The sequence below is a fragment of the Prinia subflava genome, chromosome Z (assembly GCF_021018805.1).
Source record: "Prinia subflava isolate CZ2003 ecotype Zambia chromosome Z, Cam_Psub_1.2, whole genome shotgun sequence".
In the NCBI taxonomy this organism is placed as follows: domain Eukaryota; kingdom Metazoa; phylum Chordata; class Aves; order Passeriformes; family Cisticolidae; genus Prinia; species Prinia subflava.
The window spans coordinates 101,451,374-101,474,097 of record NC_086283.1 but is presented as its reverse complement, the minus strand read 5'-3'; the positions used below and the strand labels follow the sequence as shown (position 1 = coordinate 101,474,097).

The 22,724-nt window shown below is 42.3% G+C and overlaps 1 protein-coding gene across 3 annotated transcripts in view; it reads left to right on the top strand.

The window, feature by feature from the left end:
• ST8SIA5 (ST8 alpha-N-acetyl-neuraminide alpha-2,8-sialyltransferase 5) overlaps positions 1-13,268 on the top strand; it is a 48,638-nt gene extending 35,370 nt beyond the window's left edge. For all 3 annotated transcript variants that reach the window (XM_063423478.1, XM_063423476.1, XM_063423475.1), the window contains 4 exons: positions 2,829-2,973; positions 5,157-5,269; positions 8,659-8,751; positions 11,247-13,268. In XM_063423478.1, the coding sequence (XP_063279548.1) occupies positions 2,829-2,973; positions 5,157-5,269; positions 8,659-8,751; positions 11,247-11,709 (814 nt within the window). In that variant the 3' untranslated portion in view covers positions 11,710-13,268. The remainder of the gene's footprint in view (positions 1-2,828; positions 2,974-5,156; positions 5,270-8,658; positions 8,752-11,246) is intronic.
• Positions 13,269-22,724: the final 9,456 nt, after the last annotated feature.

Below are 22,724 nucleotides of genomic sequence, written 5' to 3'. Positions count from 1 at the left end.
GGTGATCTTACTGGCAATACTGCAAATTTGGCCTACAAAATACTCAAACTGGATTTCTTCTGGGTGTTTTAGGTACTGTCAGACCTTGCTTATGACTTTCTCTGGTTGTGTTTGGGGTCTTGTTTGTGGTGTTTTGGATTTTTGGGGGTGTTTTGTTTTGTTTTGAATGGCTTCTCAGCTATTACTCACAGATAATCCACATATTTTTTCTGTTCTTCAGAGACCTCTCAGTTTGTTTCTGTGGTGTTCTGTCTCTCTTCATGTAAATTCTCTGCATGATCATCTCAAGACAGTTTTGAAACTGACCCTGTGAAGGCAACAGTAGATTGAAGCCAAAACGGTTTTTGAATGTTATATATTGAAATATTCCACTGCCATATTTGAGTAGGTTTTGAGAAAACAAACTATTTCAGGGTAGCTGCTGTAGACTGAAGTCTACAAGTCACTGGTACAATTCAGAGCTCTTGTTTATAATAAGGCCCCCAGCTTTATCCCAAATTCTCTTGCATGATTCCAGGAAATAGCTGTCAGGAGTTAATGAGAGAATGTGAGAATGCATGTGCTAAGTTAGTCATTGACATCTTTAAAAATAACATTGTTAGTCTCGGGCTCATAACAGTTTCTCCAACGTGATCTCCACACCTAAGTTTTTTTAGGTGTTTGTTTGTGGGAGTTTTTTGTTGTGGGTTTTTTTCCCCTGTATTTTTTCCTGGAAATTAGTTGATAGGCAATTATTAGAGCCTGTTCTGAAGAGAGGAGTCATTCAGGACTACAGCTCATTATTTTAAAAACAACTGGAGTGAGAGGAGTAATGATTTTGCCCGGAGAGCAAGCAGCACTTCGAGGTATGGAAAGGAGCCCTTTGAGGTTTGGAGGCCAGAGCAGAGGTGGGAACAATGAGAAAGGGCAATCCAAAGACCACCAGGAGGACCATCAATCCATCTGAGCCCACCAACACCAGAACATTAAACAAAGAACCCCTCTCAATGCTGTTCACTGAGAGAAAAAAGAGATGAAAGGCTCCTGTCACTGCCTGTGCCTGCCTGACTGATACAGCTCCAGGAACCCTCATGGGCACCCACATGTAACATAACCTTTGTCAGCTGGTTTCAGGAACAACAGTAGTGCTTGTAACTAAAAAGAAAAAGATGTCCAAAGTCTGTTTGATCTGTGTTCAATTGGACAGAGACCTCAGTGTGTGAAAGTGTGGGGAAGCTGCTGTCCCTTGAAAGCAAACCAAGGTCTCTGAGCTTGGAGGTCGCTTACCAGGAGGCTGAAATGTGTAACCCCCCGAGCTGTGGGATTCTGAGCTTTGCCAGTCCTGGACCATCATGTGAGGTGGGAAGGATCCATCAGATTTTAAATGGCAGCTACTGAAGCAGCAGAGAGGGAGGAAAGGCAGAAGTCATGATAGAGTTTGTATCTGGAGACTAAGAAAGCAGTTTCCTTGAGTGTCTTCTTCCATCACATATCAGGCATTCACATAAAAAATGGTGCCTCTGGAAAACCAGCTGGACATTAAGAAAAAACATCTCCTTCAATTCCTTAAGGAGCAGCCAGTGAGGAGGTTTTTCTCTTATCCTAACTATATCAATTCAATTTCACTGTCTGCTTGTAATTATTTTTGCTGTTAGATATTATTCATTGACTTTTTCAGTCTCATTTGCTGCCTTGATCTGATGGTCGTTTTGTGCCATCTTGCACGAGTCAAGTGTATGAGAGTAATTGGACATCACTGAAATGTTTGCATAATTCTCTATTTGCTTTCTGGTGCTTGTAATAAAGCCCATAAAGAAGCCTGGTTTATTCTTCCAATTTAGGATATGAGGCCACACGCCCCAGAGACAAGGCATTTAATCTGGGTTATTTGAGAGCCATTTGGCTTTGTCTTCATGCTTGTACATTCACCATGACACGTATTTCTCACTGAAGGTATCAAATGCATTGACTGAGAAATAAACCATCTCTGGAATAAGAGTGAGCAGGGCTCAGGGCTTTCAGTGCCACCAGTAAAAGAAGAAAAGCATTCAGGGAAGGATGGGAGCAGGGTTGTTTTTTCTTTCTTGCTCTGAATCCCATGTCTAGGATTTTGTGTGGTTCTTGTTTGCACTGGAACTTTTTCCATTTTGTCCCAGGGAAGAAGAAAATTTTGATCATTTGTCTGAGATTTTGGAGTTTTAGGCATGATCAGTTTGCCTGGCACTTATCTGTTGGGGCCACATCACCTTCCTGATGCACACATGTGCAAGGCCAAGGGAAAAACTAAGAACTTTGAGAGGTATTTTTGTGTTGTAATCAAAGTGTGCTGTGCTCCACAGCAATCTGGTAAGTGGGGCAGTGTCTTTGGGTATTGCTGTGCTTAAATATTGCCCTGCCATATTTCCATATCCACAGAGGGACTCTTTAACCCCTACATTTCCTGCCCAGTGATGAGTATATAATTTATAAAATGTTGAAAACTTCTAAGGTGGAGAGGAACTAATTCATTAAGGTGGTTTTGCCAGGCTATTGGAGGCAGAATCTCATCTTTGGGGACTAGAGCAGGCAGAATTTGTACATGTATTTCCCACAGCCTGGAAGAGACAAGTGCAGGAGTCTCATTTACTCTTTTTTTTGTTTGTTTGTTTGCCATGGTTTTCTCAGGCAAAGAAACTTTCACCGAATCTGAAGTTTTCTGAATGAAATTCCAGCAAAGCACAATTTTACCCATCCTAGAGCAAAAAAATAAAAATCTTTTTGGTGAAAAATACCTTGTTAGGAGCAGCAGCAATTGCAAATCCTGTATCATGCCATCAGATCCTTGATATTATTTCTTTTTGATTTCACAGGTCTACTCTGTCAAGGTGTTGCAATGCCCCATCCTTTCTGTTCACCACCCAGAAAAATACTCCCTTGGGAACTAAACTGAAATATGAAGTGGACACAAGTGGAATCTTTCATATCAACCAAGAAATCTTCAAAATGTTTCCAAAGGTGCCTCTGCCCATTTGCAGAATCAGCTTCACTGTACTTGCTGCATTAGGCACTATCCTATAGCCAAGCATTTAGCAGTTGTTTGATATTTCTACAAAATTCACTGCTTATATTTTGAGAATGTTTATTTTTGATACAATATTTTAGATGATCTTCCTGTTTTCTGGTGGTCATCTGCAAAATATAGACTTACACACCCCTATATACATATATATTTTTAAATATATATATATATATGTAACTTCCTGCAGAATATTGCTGACTTAGGAGCAAAGTGGATAACAAAATAAGAAAGCTAAATAAAAGAGACACTTTTTAATCAGAACTATTTTAAAGTATAATATTCACATATAATAAATCCAGCATTTGGGGTTAGGTCTGCTTTGTTTTTTTGGCCTGATTATTTTATAATTCATATTCACAATGACTATTTTTATACTTATTTCCATTTGCAGATTATCTGTGCACGGGCTTCATAATTTTCAAATGTATTCATCATAATGATTATTCAAAACCTTTCCAGCAAATAACACTTGACCTCCAGGGGTATTCAAGGTTATAATCAGTGGGAAATTCCCTCTGCACAAAGTGACTGATGTGCAGGAATGGGCTGATGTGGCTGCAGATTTATCACGGGGCACACCCCTTCAATTTACAGCAGCATACTTGGAGGGGGGAGCTGAAATTTATCCCTTTTTAAAAGTGATACTTACATTCAGGTTAAGTACTTTGATTTGTGCCATTGAACCTGTCCTTCAGGGTCCAACCACTTCTAATCCTTTGAGTTTTGAGCACTGCTGAGAGGCAGGGAAGTGCTGTTATCTGAATGTGCACATGGGGAGCTGGGGCAGAAGCAGGGGAAAGGCTCGGATCCAGGAGAGAACTTTGGCATCTGGAGATGTGCAAAGAATGGGTACATCTAAGTCCAGGAGTATTATCCTCAAAACCCTGCCTGATTAGGCAGATGAGTGCATGAAAATCTGGACATCTGAGATCTGCTAGGAGTGTGGTTTGTCCAGGTAGGATCACGTTGCTGTGAAGATGTTACTACATGCCAAAATGCCTTTGGGAGTCACTGGGCAGTGACCAAAGCCACTCTCTACATAGGAGTAGGGCTGCAGCCTGGCACATGTAGGAAATAAAGGGCTGAAAACACAGCAGCAATGCTGTAGGGCCACAAGCCTTGTGCTAAGCATGGGCACCTGGCTTCTGATTTCCCTTCCAGGGCTGCCGAGGCACTTTGTGTTAAGAAATCACTTCATAAAGCACAGACAGCTCCATATTTCCTCTCTGTCAGGCAGCTGCTGCTTTTCTCAGACAGGTGTAATTGCATGCCCTTTTTTGCCTCATGGCTTATGGATGCCATGGAAAGATCCTGGGAATAATCACCCAGAAATGTCAAGCCACTCCTGCATCCCTCTGTACTTTGCAGCGTGAGATTATTGATAAAATATGTATGTACCAAAAACGAGCACTCTCATGCTTATATAAGCACATCCCTACATATTCATAAGGTGTAGTGTGGCTCAGTTCTGCGTCACAGCCCTCTCACCCTAACAGCCCAGTTTGTTCTCAGGATGTGATTTTCATTCTCGCTGGCTCTGGCAGCAGCTGCATCTGTGTGTGTGAAGGCAGGATTCTGCCCAAAGATTACAGGAAAATGCATCCTCCACAAGTCCAAAAAGGTGTCTGACCAAAGGCAGTGCTGGTAGTGAAAATGCTAATTAATAATTATTATTTCTATTAGTGCAATTAGAGTTGGTAAGCACTAAAATTTGGGCTTTAGTGGCTGCCCCAGAGCTCCATGTGCAAACTTCCCAAAAGCAGGATAACAGAGCCTGAGGAACCAGCAGTTTGCAGGCAGCTCAGAAAACACTACACTCATTTATGGTTTGTGCCCTCATGTGGAAATCAAAGGGGAAAGCAAATATCTAAAATTGCTCTCTGTGTTATTGAAACTAGGAGAAAAGAGCAGGTTATTGGGTTTTTTTTCCACTTGGGTTTGTTGCCTGTGCCATCTCTAATATCCCATCACTTTGTGCACGGGGAATATTGCACCCAGAACCAGTGTCAACATCCTATCGTTGTTAGGTGCAGCTGCAGAGGGGGAAAAAAGGGAAAAAAATGGAAAAGAGGCTTTGGCTCCACAAGCCTTTAACTGTTTCCTTGCCGTGGTGTTGCAGGACATGCCGTACCACCGCTCCCAGTTCAAGAGATGTGCAGTGGTTGGGAACGGAGGAATCCTGAAGAACAGCAGATGTGGCCGGGAGATTGACAGTGCAGACTTCGTGTTTAGGTAACCACCACAGCTCCATTCTCCTTCTTTTTGCTTTTCCTAATGACAAATAGAGAGTTGCAAAGCTGTTCTCTCTCACGTGGAAACATGATGTTTGCTAAACTGGCTGTGTCAAGCCTGCTTCTTGCACAAAAAGCCATGTTTCAAAAAAAAACCCCAACCCTCCCCCCCAAAAAAACCCCCAAACTTCTTACTTTATAGTATTTAAAAAAAAACCAAAAAAACCTTTGAGGAATTATTTCTCCTTGACTCCATGGGGTTAATCGCTGACTTGTTGGCGAAGTCTGATGCTCTCTTCCAGGATATCCCCTGCCACTGAGGTTGTGGATTTATCCTTCTGTGGACATTAGCCTGTGAGCAGTTTCCCATGAACCTGGGTGTAATTTTCTGGGGCAGATCTGAGCCAGAGGTACAACCTCTATAGAGTGACAAGCAGCTTGGTCAGATGTTAACAGCTCACAGCCAATGTGCCTCAGAGGTGTGTTTCTGGACTAGTGCAGACCTCAGGTGCTCAATAACAGGATTTAGTGTAATCAATAATCAATCCTGGGCCTCCAGAGTCACCAGAATAACTTTTAAGGTTAAGTATCTTCATTGCTCCTTGCTATATGTGGAATTATCCAGGTTTTGCATAAACTGGGATGTCCCACGATGAGGGTCCCTGGATAAGAGTGTCTAGCAGCAGTTTTATAATCCTTAATATATATGAGAAAGATTTTCTTATTATTCATATGCATGACTAATCCCTCTCTAAATCCTGTTAAGCTCTTTGCCTGGGTCATGGCATATGACCACTAGCTCACAGATTCATGACTTGTTCTCTAGAAAAGAAAAAACTCTTTATTTCAGTTGGCCTATTTTCTGATCTTAGGTGTGTTGTTTAGAATGGTGTTTGTCAGTTTAGAATACACAATTTATTTCTCCGACTTCACACCAGCAAAAATTAGATCAGATTTTGGTTCAGTGCAGTCTTAATTGCACATAATTGCACTTAATTTGACATCATATGAGAAAATTTTACAGGTCCTACATTCAGTGTTCATTGTTTTCAGGCCCTTGTGTCTGCCTCTTATTCCAACTTCACAAACTATTATCTTAGTTTTCAGTGAAAAAAAAAGTCTGTGAGAAAGTCCAGACTTCACATACTTTTATTCTTAAAAGCCTAGTGTACTCCATATGCCTTAAACAATTACTGTAGATTCCCTGCTGTTGTGTTGGATCACAACCATGAGTGTGGATGAAAGGAGCAGCCCATGTGACACATGGAGATGGCAAGTTTTTACAAAGAAGCTGAAATATGTCTGGCAAATCTCATTTATGTTTAAGGGCTTTTAGTAGAGGTCCTGTTTTACTACTGGTACTCTTCCTGGAACTAGACCAAAACTGGTTAAAAAAAAAAGAGGACATTGTCACAGAACTTAAAAATTGGCTTGTTTTTGGTAAGAGTAACAATTAAATAGAGGTTTCATCAGAACTGGAATATGAATAAATATCTCAGTGCCAAAGAAACGCCTGGTTTGCCATCTCCAAAATGTGGATTATCCACAAATATGTGCCAGTGTTTTAAAACTCAAGGTCTGCTGACATCAGTTTTAAAGTAATGGTTGTGTTCAAGGTCAGGCATGAACACATCTGCTTTCCAGTCACCACCAAACTATCAGGAAGCATCATCTTGGTCACCAGTGAAATAATTTAAAACATTCCACAAGCTGCTCCTGGAGCCCTGATTACGTTCAGCAATAACTTCAGGAACTTGGGGAAATCTTTTCTTGTGGCCAGCAGCACACAGCCGAGGTTGTTCTGTGAAATAAATTTTGAAAGCAATTAGCTATAGTAAAATAGAACATACAAAATACACACCAGAATTTCATTTACTAGTAGTTATTGTCTGTCTCCATCTACTGGCCAGAGCAGAGCTCTGTGGTGAAACACTGGGTGAATTTAGAGATGGGATTGCTCTCTTGGCAGGGATAGGTTTTTGGACTCATAACAAAAATAGTTTGTGCAGATGGGACAACTTTTATAAGGCATTATTGCCTCCAACAAATTCGGTCACTCTCAATCCTGGTGTGAATTTCCTGTTCAGAAATATTGAAGCCGATTATTTGAAAACCTTCATCAAATATAATCTAATAAGGACAGAGCCCAGTGCTAGGTGGTACTGGGGGTGCCCAAGGACTTGAGGTGCATGTCTCAGCAGAGGAAGGTTCTAGAAATGGCATTGCTATGCAAAAGATAGCCAAAAACCAATTCTCTGACCTGATAAAAATGGGACTAGCTGTAAGGTGGACTTTTGGAGTGTGAGAAGGACTTTGAAGGAACTTTATGCATTCTTCTGCTCCCCAAACTGTCCTTTCTCTTTGACTGAGAAACCATCCTGACAGCTCCCTGTTCTGCTCAGCACCATTCCTCAGAAATATGGACAACTTTGAGAATTAGACACAGCACTATTTTTGAGATGTGAGCATCTTCACAGTGATGTTTTTAATTGAGGCTTGCAGATCTCTTCAAAAAGCTTTCAAAGTGTCACTCAGTGCCTAACTCTACCTTAAACTGATTTTAAAACCAGTTGCCAGGCATGTGTTTTATCCCCGAAAACACATGCTGAAGGCTTTTTCAGCTGGATTTCCCTTGGAAGCAAAGAGAGTGGTAGCTTGTGAGTGTGCATTTCAGTAACTTCAGCATCTCTTGAGGGATGCTCTAAATTTTGTGAGATGATGTATCTAGGACAAGGCCAAGGTGAATGGAAGTTGGGCAAAGTCAGGGCTTGCAAATCTCACAAGTTTGCTTCCAATAACTTTGATGTCCTGTGATGAATTTGTAGAGTCAGAATTGCTTCTATTACTCTGTGTTGGGAGATGCTTATAAATGGAAAAGGAAGTGAAGCAGATAGTTTGGGATTAATTAGGTCTGGATTGATTTGCCTCTTGTGGAACATTTCCCCTAAATTCTCCTGGGTATATACCAAAGCATCTTAAAGGCAGGGTTTTAGATGTAGTTTATTAATTATTGAATACATCTCAGCTGCTGCTGAGCAAGCCTTTGATTTTGTAGGCTGATTGGCCTGGGAGCTTCAATCCATTTTGCATCTTAAACTGCCAGAGTAAATAGGTAAACTGCTATTAAGGAGGCAAAATGAGCATTGGCTACACCTGCAAAGAGGGGTCATCTCTCACAGGTGAGGGAACAAGAGAAGTCTTCACACAGCCCTCAAGAACTTGTTAGATTATTGTATAGTTTGGGCATCAGCATGTTTTGATACAATTTTAAAATCACGCTCTGTTTCTGGATTTGTTGCTTGGCAGAAATGCTTAAATAAATTATATTTTCTAGTCCTGAAAAGGTGAAAGAATTTTTTTGTCTTTCTTACTAATTTCTCTCTTTTACAGATGCAATTTGCCTCCTATATCTGATAAATACTTCATGGACGTTGGGGTGAAGACAGATGTCGTGACTGTCAATCCCAGTATTATCACTGAGAGGTTATTTCTGCTTTTTTCTGTATTTTCATTTCTCTTGATTTCCCAAATCTACCTTTAGCTTAATTCTGTTACACAGTGATTTTCCCCAAATCCTGCTTTATATCTTCAATATGAATCATACATTTCATTCTGAATTGAATAAGTAACAAGTTGTAGAAATGTGTTAAACACTTAAACCTGCAATTTGATGACAGAAGATGGAAAGGCAATGAGCTAAAATTAAAACAACACAGCTATCCTTCCCCTGCTCTGCTTGTAAGTCCCAGTCAAAGGTCTTAGAAACATTCAAGGTGAAAGGAACTGGATCCCGTCCAAAATGTTGAAGTCCTAGAATCAGAGCCATTAACATTGGAAAATTAAGATTGTGAGGTAAACAAAATAACACACACTGTCACATGTTTTAAAGAAATGTCAATGAAACTTCTGTAGACAGGATTGACTAGGTGATGTTGATTTTAAATCTGGTAATGCCCTAATGCTGCCTTGTGACGTATTTGGGAGTGTGAGGCTCATTACTGCTTTCCTTCCTTGATGGGGGAAAGTATTTAATTTCTCAAGCAGCATAAAATAATTTGTTTCATTTTGGATTTCTTTTAAAAATGTAACAGTTAGACATTTAAACACTTGCTAGATTTGGTGTTAGCCACTTTTTTTTTTATACACCTCTGCACTGCATGGTGCACTACAGAGCTTGGGAAAATTACATACTTCTACTAATACCATGAGAAGTGAGCCATGATCAGAAATGTCCACAAGGTTATTATGAATTTTTTTATGCCCTGAATTTTTACCCTACATTTCATGCTGATGAGGCAGCTAAAAATCTAAGTACATTGCTGTGGATCACTGAAACATCATCTCAATTATCTCTGTGTCAGAAATATTTCAGTAAATACTGGATCAGTCAGGGTCTCGCAAACAGGATGGGACTCTGTCTAGTTGCAGACTTAGGATTTATTATTTGTCTGTATCATACAAGCAATAAGCAAGAGATACAGAAAAACAAGAAAATCTATGCAAAGCTAGGTCAGAAACAAAACCACAGCTGATCTGGAGCCTTTTCCTAGATATTTTCTCAACAGTTTACAAGAAGTTTAGAGTCATTTTATTTTAGCAAATCAGAGAAAGACCCACATAGGTTTAATATTAACAGAAAGACTTTTGTAAATGTAAGAAACAATGCGCAATAATTCATTATTTAAGACTGAAACATTTTCTGTCTTTGCAAAGCACATATCTAAGACGTTTTACATCCTGACCTAGCAATCTTTGGCTTTTTAGATTCTCAGAAATAACACCCCCTTGGGGTTTTCTTGCTGGGAATGGGCTTGTCGAAAACACTAAAGGTGAGAAGGCTTTCAGGAAGCTGTGACAGCAGAAACGGAAAGAGCAGAAGAACTTTGGAATTAGCTGCAATTGAAAACTTGAAAGTAGGAAAGTTACATTAGTGTTAGGGCTCAGGCAGAGCGGGACAGAGCTCGCCCAGGCTTGTCCAAAATCCACCAAGAAAGGAAGAGGGGAGGAGTGAACCAAGGTAGAGGGACAGCCAGGTGGGCCAGTGTTCTTCTGGGGTGGAGACTTCCTTTGCTTTCCCCTTATCACTCGACACCCTTCTGTGGAACTCCCCTGGGGGGGAACACCCCTTTTGTTGATGGACAGGGCTCTGGGGAGGGGACGAAGAACATTCTGGGGGTCTGGGTAAAGGGGGACTGACCCAGACCTGGAAGGCGGGGTGCCCACGGAAAAACCATGAACTGCGAATGGGGTACAGGAATGAACTCTTACATCACAGTGTGCTGGTTTGAAAGCAAAACCAGTGAGACTCTAAGTCAGAAATACAGTTTAACAGAGAGAGAACAAACAACAAGAAAGGTAAAAATTAAAATGAAATTAAATAAGATAAATGCAGTAGTACAAAGGACCACTGACAGAGTCAGAATGCAAACCTGACACCCTGTTGGTCAGGGTGTTGGAAGCAGACTGAAGTAAATCCTCCCACAGTGACAGATGTGGCTCTGTTGGAGTAGAGATGATCCTCAAGAAAGGGTCCAGTCATCCTCTGGGAATCCAGTGGGAACAGCTCCCTTGGTGTTTGGGATTTCTGTTTTATCCCGGTGGAAAGGCTTTGGCTCCTCCACTGGGTGGAGCATCTCCCAGTGGGATGAGGTGATGTTATCAGTGATGGGAGAGCCTTCAATGGCCCATTCACAGGGGATGTCCCTGGGAGGAGGATGGGTGGAGGAAGAGATAAGGAGGCCCTGCCTTATCTGGTGTTATCAGGTGTCCCATTAAGAGAGGGCATCTGCCCTCTTCCCCCCCTAGAGTTACAAGAGATAAAGAACAATATCTCCCAACCCAATATCTGTTTCATCAACAGATGAAAATAAAACACACATTTTTGCTTACATTTTTCAACCCAAGGCACACAGAAAGCACCGCAACCCATTAGTACAGCAAGCAATGCCTGACCACCACTCCCGCCCTCTCCCCTTCAGATTCCACAAGCTGGAGAAGTGGAGGAAGCCCTTCTACGACGTGCTGCAGGTGTACGAGAACGCGTCCGTGCTGCTGCCGGCCTTCTACAACACGCGCAACACGGACGTGTCCATCCGCGTCAAGTACGTGCTGGACGACTTCGAGTCCCAGCAGGCCGTCTACTACTTCCACCCCCAGTATCTCATCAACGTCTCGCGCTACTGGCTCGGCCAGGGCGTGCGGGCCAAGCGGGTCAGCACCGGCCTCATCCTGGTGACTGCTGCCCTGGAGCTCTGCCAGGAGGTGCACCTCTTCGGCTTCTGGGCCTTCCCCATGAACCCCTCAGGGATTTTTATAACTCATCACTACTATGACAACGTGAAGCCTCGCCCCGGCTTCCACGCCATGCCCTCGGAAATATTCAACTTCCTGCACATGCACAGCAAGGGGATCCTGCGGGTTCACACGGGGACCTGCAGCTGACGGGGGACGCCGCCAGAGCGTGGCTGGATCTCGATGGCCTGTGTAAGGTGTAGGAGGTTTCGTTAAGCCCCGAGATTATGCAATAATTGTTTGATATAAATTTCCTCAAGGCATCGCATCCCGTAAGATCTAGGATACCAGCATCTTTCCTGCTAGCAGAGTTGGGTCCATAGTAGTGTAGGAGAAGCAGAACTCCTGTGCCCCAGGGTACACGCTGTCCTGGAAAGCAAATCAGATAAGAAGCACATTTACAGTACATTTAGGGATAAATAGAGCACATTAATATATTTGTCATTTCACTATGGAGAAAAGCACCAAACTTTTGAGGAAAAACAGTGGTGGAGAATTTTAGCATAGACTGTGTAACTTTACATAGGTTTCTGAATCGAGTACCTTGGGGTATTGCCAGATTTTACTGAACACTCTGTTCTCTGACCTTTAGGTTTTTGAAAATACTCTTTAGCATTATAGCTTAATGGGGATATATAACTTAAAATCTTTGTTCTTTAATGTCACAAAATGTTGATCAAAAATAGCAGACAGATGTGTTAGGAATAAACAAAATCTCTTTGCGAATTTTTTCAGCCAGGATAGAAGAGAATGTTGAACTCCCACTCACAGCAACAGGTAACTGTGAGAATCATGTTGTGATATTGTTTTAGAGATTATTGCTTCTTCCTTCTTGCATCTTGCTTTTCTGTTCTCCTCTGCTGATTGTGCTTCCTTTCTCCTTGTCTGTGATGCTTTCCATCTGGCTAACACATGGCAATGTGTGCACTTCCTCCTACAGTCACCATCTCAGCATCACACTGGAGTCCTTGCTGAAGAAACAAGCTCCTTCACAAGGTTTTCTTGAGATGAAGAGCCAGGGGATTACATATTTATACTTTACAAGTTGATTTTTTGTTCAGCATAAGATAGAAAAAAATATTTCCTCGTTGATTTTTATTAAAGACTTTGTAAAAGTATCTGATTGTTGATTCACTGTTGTGCAGGTTGAGTTAACACTTTCAGGTATCTGTAATAAATTATTGTCAGGAAATGAAGTTAAAATTCAGAAAAGTTATTTTGTGGCTTAGATTATGATGCTTATTTTAAAATCATGCTTCTTGAGATGTCAAATGTCTTTATGTGGCGTTTTTATATATAGAGAATGTTATTAGGATAGTAAAAGGGCTGCTGGTGTGTTCTTCAAAGGTCATCAGTGTAGCTCTGTCAGGTATGCCAAGCCTAATTCTTTGCCTGCTACAGTTGACAAAATCCTCAAGCAGAAAAGATGCCACAAGTTGCTGGAGTTTATTTTGTTGTAGTAGGCTGCTGGTATGTCTGCATACTGGTATGACTGCATACACAGGAGGTGAGGTTTGCTGTTACAGCTGTGCTGGCATAGTTAGATGAACAGAGTTTCCCTGTCTAAGTTCTTAGTCTGAAATACTAGGGCTGTTGCCTTGTCTTGTCTTATGCAGATCACGAGATCTTTGATCAAGGATTTGAAGTTTATAGTTCTGTATGAGGGATTTTTTTTTTTTTTTTTTTTTTTTTTTTTTTTTTTTTTTTTTTTTTTTTTTTTTGTGGGGGTGAGGAGAGAGGGTTGAAGTCTAAAAGTGGACTTGGATTTTGATTTTGTAATGCATGAATGCACAAAGCTTCTTTTAAAAGCCTCTGTGCTATGCTGAGAGCTGTGCAGCTTGCTGACACTACAGATAAAATGATCACAAAGAAAGTGAAAGCACAACGGTCACAATTTCAAAAGTCCCTGCTGGCCAGCAGTGACCTGGATGGTATGTGAGAGTGTATTTAATTTACACTAGACTCCCAAGGTCTGACTGCCTTAGAAGTAACCCCTATCCTTGATAAAGGTGTCAGAACTCACCTGGGAAACACCAGCCAAGGGCAGGTGATGGACCAGTGCTTAAGCTTAATATATTATTTGTGGTGTTGTGCTTTAGGTCTTAGAGTTACACTGTGTGTTATTGAGCACCCCCTTGTATCGTCTACCTGTGAAATAGGCAGCACACCCAAGAACCTGCAGGTGAAATGGTTTTCTTGATTCAATATGCAAAAGGGGTCCTTGTCTTTGCTGTGTTCTGTGAATTTGTGTGCAAAGGGCTTTGACAATGAAGTGCTGTGATGAAAGTGCTATTTACAGAGCAATGTGACACTGCAGGTTGGCCGTCTCGCTGTGCATTGAGTTTTTTGATAACAGTAATGACACTGAAGCTGCTTCTTAGAGCCCTTACTCCTTTTTCTGCCTGAGTTTGGGACAAGTAGTGACTTCAGGTTTGCTTTGCTGCTGCTGCTCTGCTAAGGTTACCTTCTTTAGTAAGAGATTTTTCTTTACTATGGTGATTGAAGTGAACAAAATCCACTGAAAGGAGTCTGATACGTTGCAAAAGGCACTTCAAAAAAGATGGGAAAGCACTTGAGAAGCATCCATATGTTGATAGAAATAGTGCAAATCCCTCTTTTTAGTTGCAAGAAATCCTTTTGGACAGACAAAAGGATAAGCAAAACTGCATTTACAGTTTATCTGTAATTACAGAATCACAGACATTTCCTTTCCATTGTTTGCTTCATATAAATGAGCAATGTAAATTCACTGTAATAAGTGCAGTTTTACTGTGTTTAGATTTTTGATTGCTTATAAATCTATAGCTACTATATTTTTTTAATGATTTTAAGAAGTGTGTGCAGGATACTTGCACGTATGCACCAAAGGCCCAATCTTGCCACATTTATCTGAAAAGAGCCCCCATTCAGGTGGGTGGGTATTTTATTTGTGTAGGGACTGCAGAAACAGGCCCAGATATTTCTGTGAAGGTGTATATAGGTGTACAGTTAGATATAAGGAGTGATTTGCAAGCCAGAAAGGTAATTAAAGAAATATATATAAAGTAGTCCTTCAGATGAAATGTATATTGCAGCATGTTCACTTTCTAATTCATTTTTCAAGTGTTGCTCAGAAAATGATTGCAAAACTATGGCATTTGTCAGAAATGCCATATGCAGAAGGGCTTTTGCAGAAAGAGGGACCCTCCTTGTTTTCTGCCATCATTCTTTTGTGCGCTGAGCATAAGAAAATATTCTTTTGACTTCAATCATTTGTCTGAGTTTGGGGCTGGTTTTTTTTTCCCCTTCTCCTATGTGGTCAAAGCTCCAAATGTCCAATCTCAACCTCTGAACAATGTGATGCTTGAGTGATAAGAAGCAATTGTCAGGTGTGTTTGCTGCAAGTAAGAGATGTGTGTAGCACGTTGTGCTTTCCCAGAGAAAAAGCTTCAGGCCCCAGAGAAATCCCTCCCGCCAATAATTCTGATCTGCCCATGAGGAAAGGCTGTCAGCTGTCTGGTACCACATCCTGAGCTTGAGCTCTAATCTCAGCTGTGCTGCTGAGGATATGAAGCCTGAGACAGGGAGAGAGAAAATGTTATGGCTTAATCCTCAATTCCTCACATTATTTAGGAGAATCCCTTAAGAAGTTCCTGATATCTGCATACACTGGCAGTGCAAATTCAGTTGGAAATCGTAACTAGGATTGCTTTGACTTCATTGTCAGGTCAACAGAGGAGGCTTATGAATCTGCCAGTGCTTGTCATCAAAGGGGAGGAAGTATTTAGCTGGAACAGTTCAGCTGATTGCTTTTGATTTATGAAATCCAACTTTGCTGTTGTACAGAGCGGCTTCAATGGCGATAGGGCCATTATAATATTTTAGCATATTTCCTGTGATTGCAACAGAGTTGTCAAAGCCAGCTCATGAATTGCAAAAGGGAGAGCCATGCCATGGCAGCTCTTCCTGCTGCTGTCTCAAAGAGGAGAGGCACCGTGCTGAGTGGGCCTGTGGTCTCCTGGAGAAACCAGGTGAAGGGAATACAGGAGACTGCAAGCACAACGCTGCTCCAGAGCCTTTAGTGCTGTGGAAGAACAGGGCAGAGAAAACAGACAAAGTCAGGGGTGGCTCCTCCAGACCTCGAGAAACCTACCCTCTTGCAGGCTGGGCTGATGATGATCTGAAGGCGCCTGGGGATGGCCAGATGTAGTAGACAGAAGGAAATCAGCTCCAGGAATAGTCCCCTCTGTGGGTGTTTGGTGAATCAGGGGAAGTGTTGCTCCAGCCCTGCAGGCAGGAGCGTGGTGGTGACGCAGCTGCGTGGGTGGGCTGCCCGTGCTCAGCCCTCCCTGGCAGTGAGGAGCAATCTGTACTTTGTCTGTGGGGGGAACTGAGGTGGGCAAAACACCGAGACCTGGAGAGGAAGGGAGTCTGTCCTTGCTGATCTTCTGAGACCTGTCCACTTGTCTGCTTGGGTAGTGAATGCAGAGGGCTCTGAAATGGGCCTTTTCCCTGATCTCTGTCACATTTGAGTGTGCAGAGAGCCTTGGAGCTTTTTCAAGTATAGGGAAAAGGAAACGGCAAAATTCAGCAATCCCCAAAGGGCCAAGTTCCCTGGGAGATTCTGGGGTGAGCTGAGGTTTCAGGAATAAAAAAAGTCAGTATTTATGCTTAAGGCCTTAACAAAACCCAGTGAAGTGTGTGGAAATTTTGGTGTGCTCCAGAAATGGGCCTTAATCATGGGCAAGAAGAGCAGCCTCTTGTTTTCCCCTCACTTGATTTCAGATGCGCTTTTTAGTGTGCTTAAGATGCAGTGCAGCAGCAATACCATGTTTTTTAATGGTGTGAGTAAAGAACAAGCTTCTCAGGAAGCAGAAGTGTTGTGACTGTCACTCTCCCTTCCAGACTTCATCGATTCATCTTTTCAAACTCATCTATGCAAAGCATTTCATCGTGGTTGTGTAAATCATACATGAGCCCTCTGTACCTGGCAGTGTGAAACACAGGCCTCAGGAGAAGAGGGTTTTTTCTGCTTGCTTTAAAATGCCATCATGGAATTTGTCAGTGATATGAATGTATTCAAGGCAGGATGCAGCCCACTACCTTTGAAGCAACCACAACATTCACATTTGGGTTCAGCAGAAAGAGAATTCAGGCCTTATGTCAGTTCTTGTAAGTCAAGCCAATAACCTGCATCTCCCAAAACCCTCTCCCAAATTATTATCATTTTGTGTCTTTGTTATCATCCTGTCTCATGTGGGTGAGCCTTCTTGGCATCTTGTGTTGTCTGCATGGTATTAAAAAAAAAAAAAAAGGATTCTATTTAAAATTGAAATTGTACTTAAGTGCTTTTTAAAATAAACTTAAGAGAAATCCAAATGTACAAGAGGCATTAGGTTGTCCCAGGCTGTCAGCACCTCCAATGCTCCCCAAAGCTCTGAGCAGCCAAGAGACATCAGAAATAAGGGACTGGGCCAAAGTGGGAAGCTTAAAGGAAGACAAATCTGCCTCAGCGCTTCAAGGATTGAAAGATGTAAATATGTTACCAACGTGTCTGACTTTTTATTTAGAAGCCATAGATGTTCTCAGTGTTTGGTCTTTGGGTAAGCTGATGTACATTTTTAACTGTACTAATCACTGTAAAATGTGTTAGCATGTAAAACAGTGACAAATTAAGCCAGAAAAATCAGATACTGTGTTTGCTGTTTCTCGAGATGTTTGTTGTACCTGAAACTGTCTGATGGACCAAGACATTGAAGTATCTCCAGTGCTCCATATGGCTTGTAGACTCTGGTTATTGCCTTCTTGGCATTGTGGGACAGGCAGAATTAATCCCTTTTTGTTGACCTTGTGTTGGCCAAGTGATGCACACTTATGTGTGCATTAGAGCCTGTCCCCTTAGAGATGAGAAAATGAGGAAAACTCCCTTCTGTGTCTAGGACAGGACAAAAATGTGGTGATTTTTTCCTGCATTTCTGGGCCCTCCTTGCTGTCAACCATGAGATTCCTGATCAAACCTCTGCACTGAGCCTGTGTAAATTGTACTCAAAAACTGCTTCCTGTTGGAATATGTCCCTGGTTTTCACCTGGTGGAAACAAATGCTTAGTTTGGGAATACTGGAGTAAAACTTTGTGTCTTCATTGTAGGGGAGCTTGGGCTATGACAAAAATAAAGCTGTTTCATGTTTGTTGTTTCTGTAAGGCAGTGGCAATGGGGCTGGAGAAATCCATGCAGAGTCAAGTTGGTTTATAATAATGTTAATCTCTCGTGTCCTTTGACTGACCTTTATTTTGTCAACCTTACACCCTGTAATTTTGGCTTATTATTGTTTCTGTAGCTGTACTATGGTTGTGATAGAAAGCCTATCAATTGCTGTAAGCCATAACTAGAACAGTAATCAGGGTTTTTTTGGGTTTTTTGGTTTTCTTGGTTTGTTTTTTCTTTTTGGTCTGTGTCACTGTGTTTGAAAGATGATTTAATTCTATTGAATAAACAAACCACTTTAACAGTTTTCTGGGAAAGGCAATCTTTGGGCCACTTATTGTGCCTTCAAACTGATTTTGTATTTTCTGCTGTTCTGTGTCTCTGAACAGGGGGAGTTGGAAGCTTGGCTGGTAGAAATTGGTTCACAAAACTAGAGAATGCCACTGTGGAATTATATGATGATATAGCATATATATATATATATATATATATATATATATATATATATATATATATGGTTATGCAACAATACAAATTGAGAATTTGATAATTGGATCCCTGAATATTCAGTATATGTCCTGGAATGGAGTTTGTAAAATATCTAGACATGGTAAGGTAATTTATTGCTGGAAGTAGCAATCTGTGCACAGCCAGCCTTTGAAAAGCCTCTGCAATCCCTGGGATTTGCCTACTTACACTTTCCTAACAGCTATGTCTTTCTTCATATAAAATCATCTTCTTTGGATCTGGTCCTGTCTTATTCAGCCTCAGACTTTCAAGCTTACACTTCCATCAATATCCTCAGAGAATTAGAAGATAGATGTAAAAATATTTGTGTTAATGCATGATAGCAGATGAAACAAGCATCTATTTTTTGAAACTGGGTATTTTCCCAATTGCCATTCTATTGTTCCTAGATTATAAACTGAAATGGGAGTACGTAACAGAAATAATACAATCTGGGTATTAGTGCTGGTATAAGGAAAATGTAAATGACTTTGAAGATGCAGAGCTGTGGTGAATGCTGGAGGAATCAGCCCTCATTCTTGCTGACATTAAAACTGATGGATGTACTTCCTTCCCCCAGATGCTTGTGATTATTGTTAGTGATTATTCAATCAAGGAGAGGAAGCATGTGGAGAGGGAAAAATGAATAGACAAATTGACACTGGATGATATAATTTCTGTCTATCACACTGCAAATTGCTCGGCTAAGCAAGCAATCAGAGAATGGTTAATTTCCTAAAGCCTGCAGCATCCGTCATTTTCCTCAGTGGTATTTGCAGCCTTGGCTCTGAGAAAGTCTCCATAAAAAGCTGCAGTGAATTAGAGAGATGTTTCACCATAGTCTGACAGTGCCCAGAAGTGGGCACTTAGAGAAAGAGCAGAAGAAACAGGGGAAATAATAAATGGCCCTTCTGCTGGTATTCCCTCAGACTGGTATTGACAGCTTGTATTTTTGGCCTCAGCAGTGCTGTGCAGTACTGAGTGTCAGATTTCAGCTCTGTATTTGTGATGAAGTGGTTTCCTCTGCTTTTATGAGCTCCCAAGGATGCCCAGCAAAACGTTTTTGGGTGGTGGGCCCTGCCAGATGGAGCCAGGGCAGGTGCTGACCTCCCTTCTCCCAGCACAGGCACCTCAGGGAGCACCTCTTGGAATGGAATAGTTTTATGAATCTCTATTTTTCTTCTGCTTCCCTTCCCTTCCCTTCCCTTCCCTTCCCTTCCCTTCCCTTCCCTTCCCTTCCCTTCCCTTCCCTTCCCTTCCCTTCCCTTCCCTTCCCTTCCCTTCCCTTCCCTTCCCTTCCCTTCCCTTCCCTTCCCTTCCCTTCCCTTCCCTTCCCTTCCCTTCCCTTCCCTTCCCTTCCCTTCCCTTCCCTTCCCTTCCCTTCCCTTCCCTTCCCTTCCCTTCCCTTCCCTTCCCTTCCCTTCCCTTCCCTTCCCTTCCCTTCCCTTCCCTTCCCTTCCCTTCCCTTCCCTTCCCTTCCCTTCCCTTCCCTTTTCGTTTCCTTTGTGCTAGCAGTCAGGTAGTCAGGTAATTTTATCTCTTAGTTCTCTACATCTTCAGTCATCTTTCAGTCACCCCAATGGCTCTGGATAGAAGAATAAACATTGTAATTTGTAAAGAAACTGTTGTCCATCACAGAGAGGTAAAATACTACATTAAGTGTGTGTAAGTGCTGCCAAAGGAATCTTTTTTAGGTGGAGAAGCTGCTGGTTGCAAGGCTGTCAATGCTAAGGCTGCCTAAGAGGAGGATTTCAGGATTTCACTTTTTTTTTTCTAAACCTTAAAACTTTTGATTTAGCAAGTTCAGGTTTTAGGCCAGAGCTGAGAGCATGAGCATTTTGTTGAAGGTGAATATAGTCTTCTGCAGACCTCAGAGGCAGTAATAGAACCTCTGGGTTTTATGGAGTTCCTTGCTGTCAGGGTAGCTGGTCCCACAGGGAAGGACCAGAGGGTCTTGGAATTCCACTGAATTCCTGGGATTCAGTTCTGCCTTTTGAGAGCTCCAGATATGCTGATGAATTAAGGGCCTTCCAGACACAAGATACAGATACAAGGTGTGCTGCCAGGCCTGAGAGAGTGTGACAAAACTCATCCACAAAACCCAGCTTTCTCTGGGTTTTATTGCATCTTTAGAAGCAGAAAGGGCTAAAATCCACTGTTTTCCCTTCATGTGGCGTCTCTTGTTTATTTTTGCAAGGAATAGATTTTGCCAGCCGTACAAACACTGTCAGTTTCAGCAGCATTTCTGCCTTGCTGGGCTGAGAGAGGGATTTTAGAAAGTGCAGTTCCCCCTTCCCCCAGACGAGGTGAGTGAAATGCCATCGAGGTGTCTGAGCTGGTGGCCTGCACTCAGGTCAGGCAGGTGAAACTTCAGGCACTGGAAGTTAATCTTGGTGACATCTGCATTTCTGAGCACGTTATTTCCCCTGAGGAGTGCTGAGGCATCGAGGGAGCCTGATAATTTTGCAAATAATTTGCCATTTTTGCTGCTCAACACAGACACCAGCAGGCGATAAGATTAAATACTGAGTCCCTAATGCCCTGCTCCTTGGGGGTTTCCATGAGCATGTGGTGCAGGATGATAAATGTGGAATATGTGTCCCTTCCCTCTGAAAAGATTAATGAAATTTTTGACTTCCCATGTAAGTGTTTCACGAAGTACTGTGTACTCAGAATGGGTTTTGGTGGGGGTTTTTTTTGTTTTTTGTTTGTTTTGGGGTTTGTTTGTTTGTTTGTTTGTTTTGTTTGTGGGTTTTTTGTTTTTTTTTTTTTTTGTTTCAGACCTGTCTCCCCAATCAAGTCTTTAACACTAAATCTCTCACTATTTTTCCTTCATGTGGCAAGACTCTGGAAGGATTTGCAATAGTGATGAATTTCGATTTCTCCTTGTGTGGAAACTGCTTGAATGGGCTTTTTTGGATGGTGGTGAGAACTAGAATACACCACCCTCAGATATTTCCCTTTGTCCTTGATGGACAATCAGTTGCTTGTGCAGAGCTACTGAGTCCAGATTGCTGGACATGTACGTGCCCTTCTCTCCTGAGATTTGGGTGTGCAGACACAACTCCTTGAAGGGAATACAGGATCAGAGAATCATCACTGATGGAAAAGGCCTTCAATATCATCAACTCCTGCCATCAGCCCAGCTCCACCACCATGTTCACCACGAAGCACATCTCCAAGTGTCACACACACACATTTTTAGAGCATTTCCAGGCTTGCTGACTCCACCACTTCCCTGGATGCCCTGTTCTGATACTTTACAACCCTTGACATGAAACATTTTTTCATAGTACCCAATCTAAACACCTAAATATCTTAGTGCAGGTTGCTGTGTTCACCAGCTCCCTTCTCCTGTTCCAGAGGGATGAGTCTCACTGCTCCTCCTGCCTACTTCTGGGAATCTTGTTTGCATTCTCTGCAAGGTGATATGGATGTGGTTCTGCCAGAGCACATTACTCCAGAAAAACTTTGGTCAGTAGCAAGCTCAAGGCTGCTGTTTATGGCCTGGGGGGATCTTTCTGCTTCCTTTTCTTCCCAAAAGCAGAAGGGAGACAGGGGGATTGGACAGAGGCTCTGCACATCACTCTGCACCACTCAGACCAGCCCCACAATCAGGCTTCTCTGACCTTCAGCAAAAGATGCATTTTTAATGTATTTCTTTTCCTCATTAGCACTCACAGTTTCATGGCTCTTTGGTCTTTCTTGCCTCACAGCCTTTTACAATGAGGTGTACACATCAAGGCAGGTGGTTGGAACAGAGGGGTATCCCTGGATTTTCCCTTCTTGTGGGAGCAGAGAGGCACTGAAGCCCTCCCATTGCTTCAGGACTGGCTGTGGCAGCAATACATGAGCCAGTGGTATATGTGGTGGTAAATATCCTGGAATCACAGAATGGTTTGGGTTGGAAGGAGCCTAAAGCCCATCCAGTGCCACCCCTGCCATGGCAGGGACACCTTCCACTGTCCCAGACTGCTCCCAGCCCTGTCCAGCCTGGTCTTGGGCACTGCCAGGGATGCAGGGGCACCACAGCTGCTCTGGGCACCCTGTGCCAGGGCCTGCCCACCCTCACAGGGAAGAATTCCTTCCCCAAATCCCACCTAACCCTGCCCTCTGGCAGTTTAAGGCTTGCTCTCTGCCTTGGTTGAAATTTAGCACCAGAGCTAGAAGGCAGAAGGATGAGACTGACCAAACACTGACAGGGCTCTCACACAACGTATTCTGCAAGAAATCATGTCAGTAGGCACTATTTACTCCAAATATTAAACTCAAATAGATTTGCAGACATTTTACCAGGCAGATGCTAAACTTTGTCACAGAGAAAAGGCTGATAAGACATGTACAAATGCAACTGTGTGATTCTCCGAAGAAAGTGGCATGTATTTGCATTTTTACAAGCTCTTATCATTAAATGTTTTGGGTGCATTTTCAACCAGCTCACCAGATGCTGACTGTCCTCAGCAGGGTCTTTAAT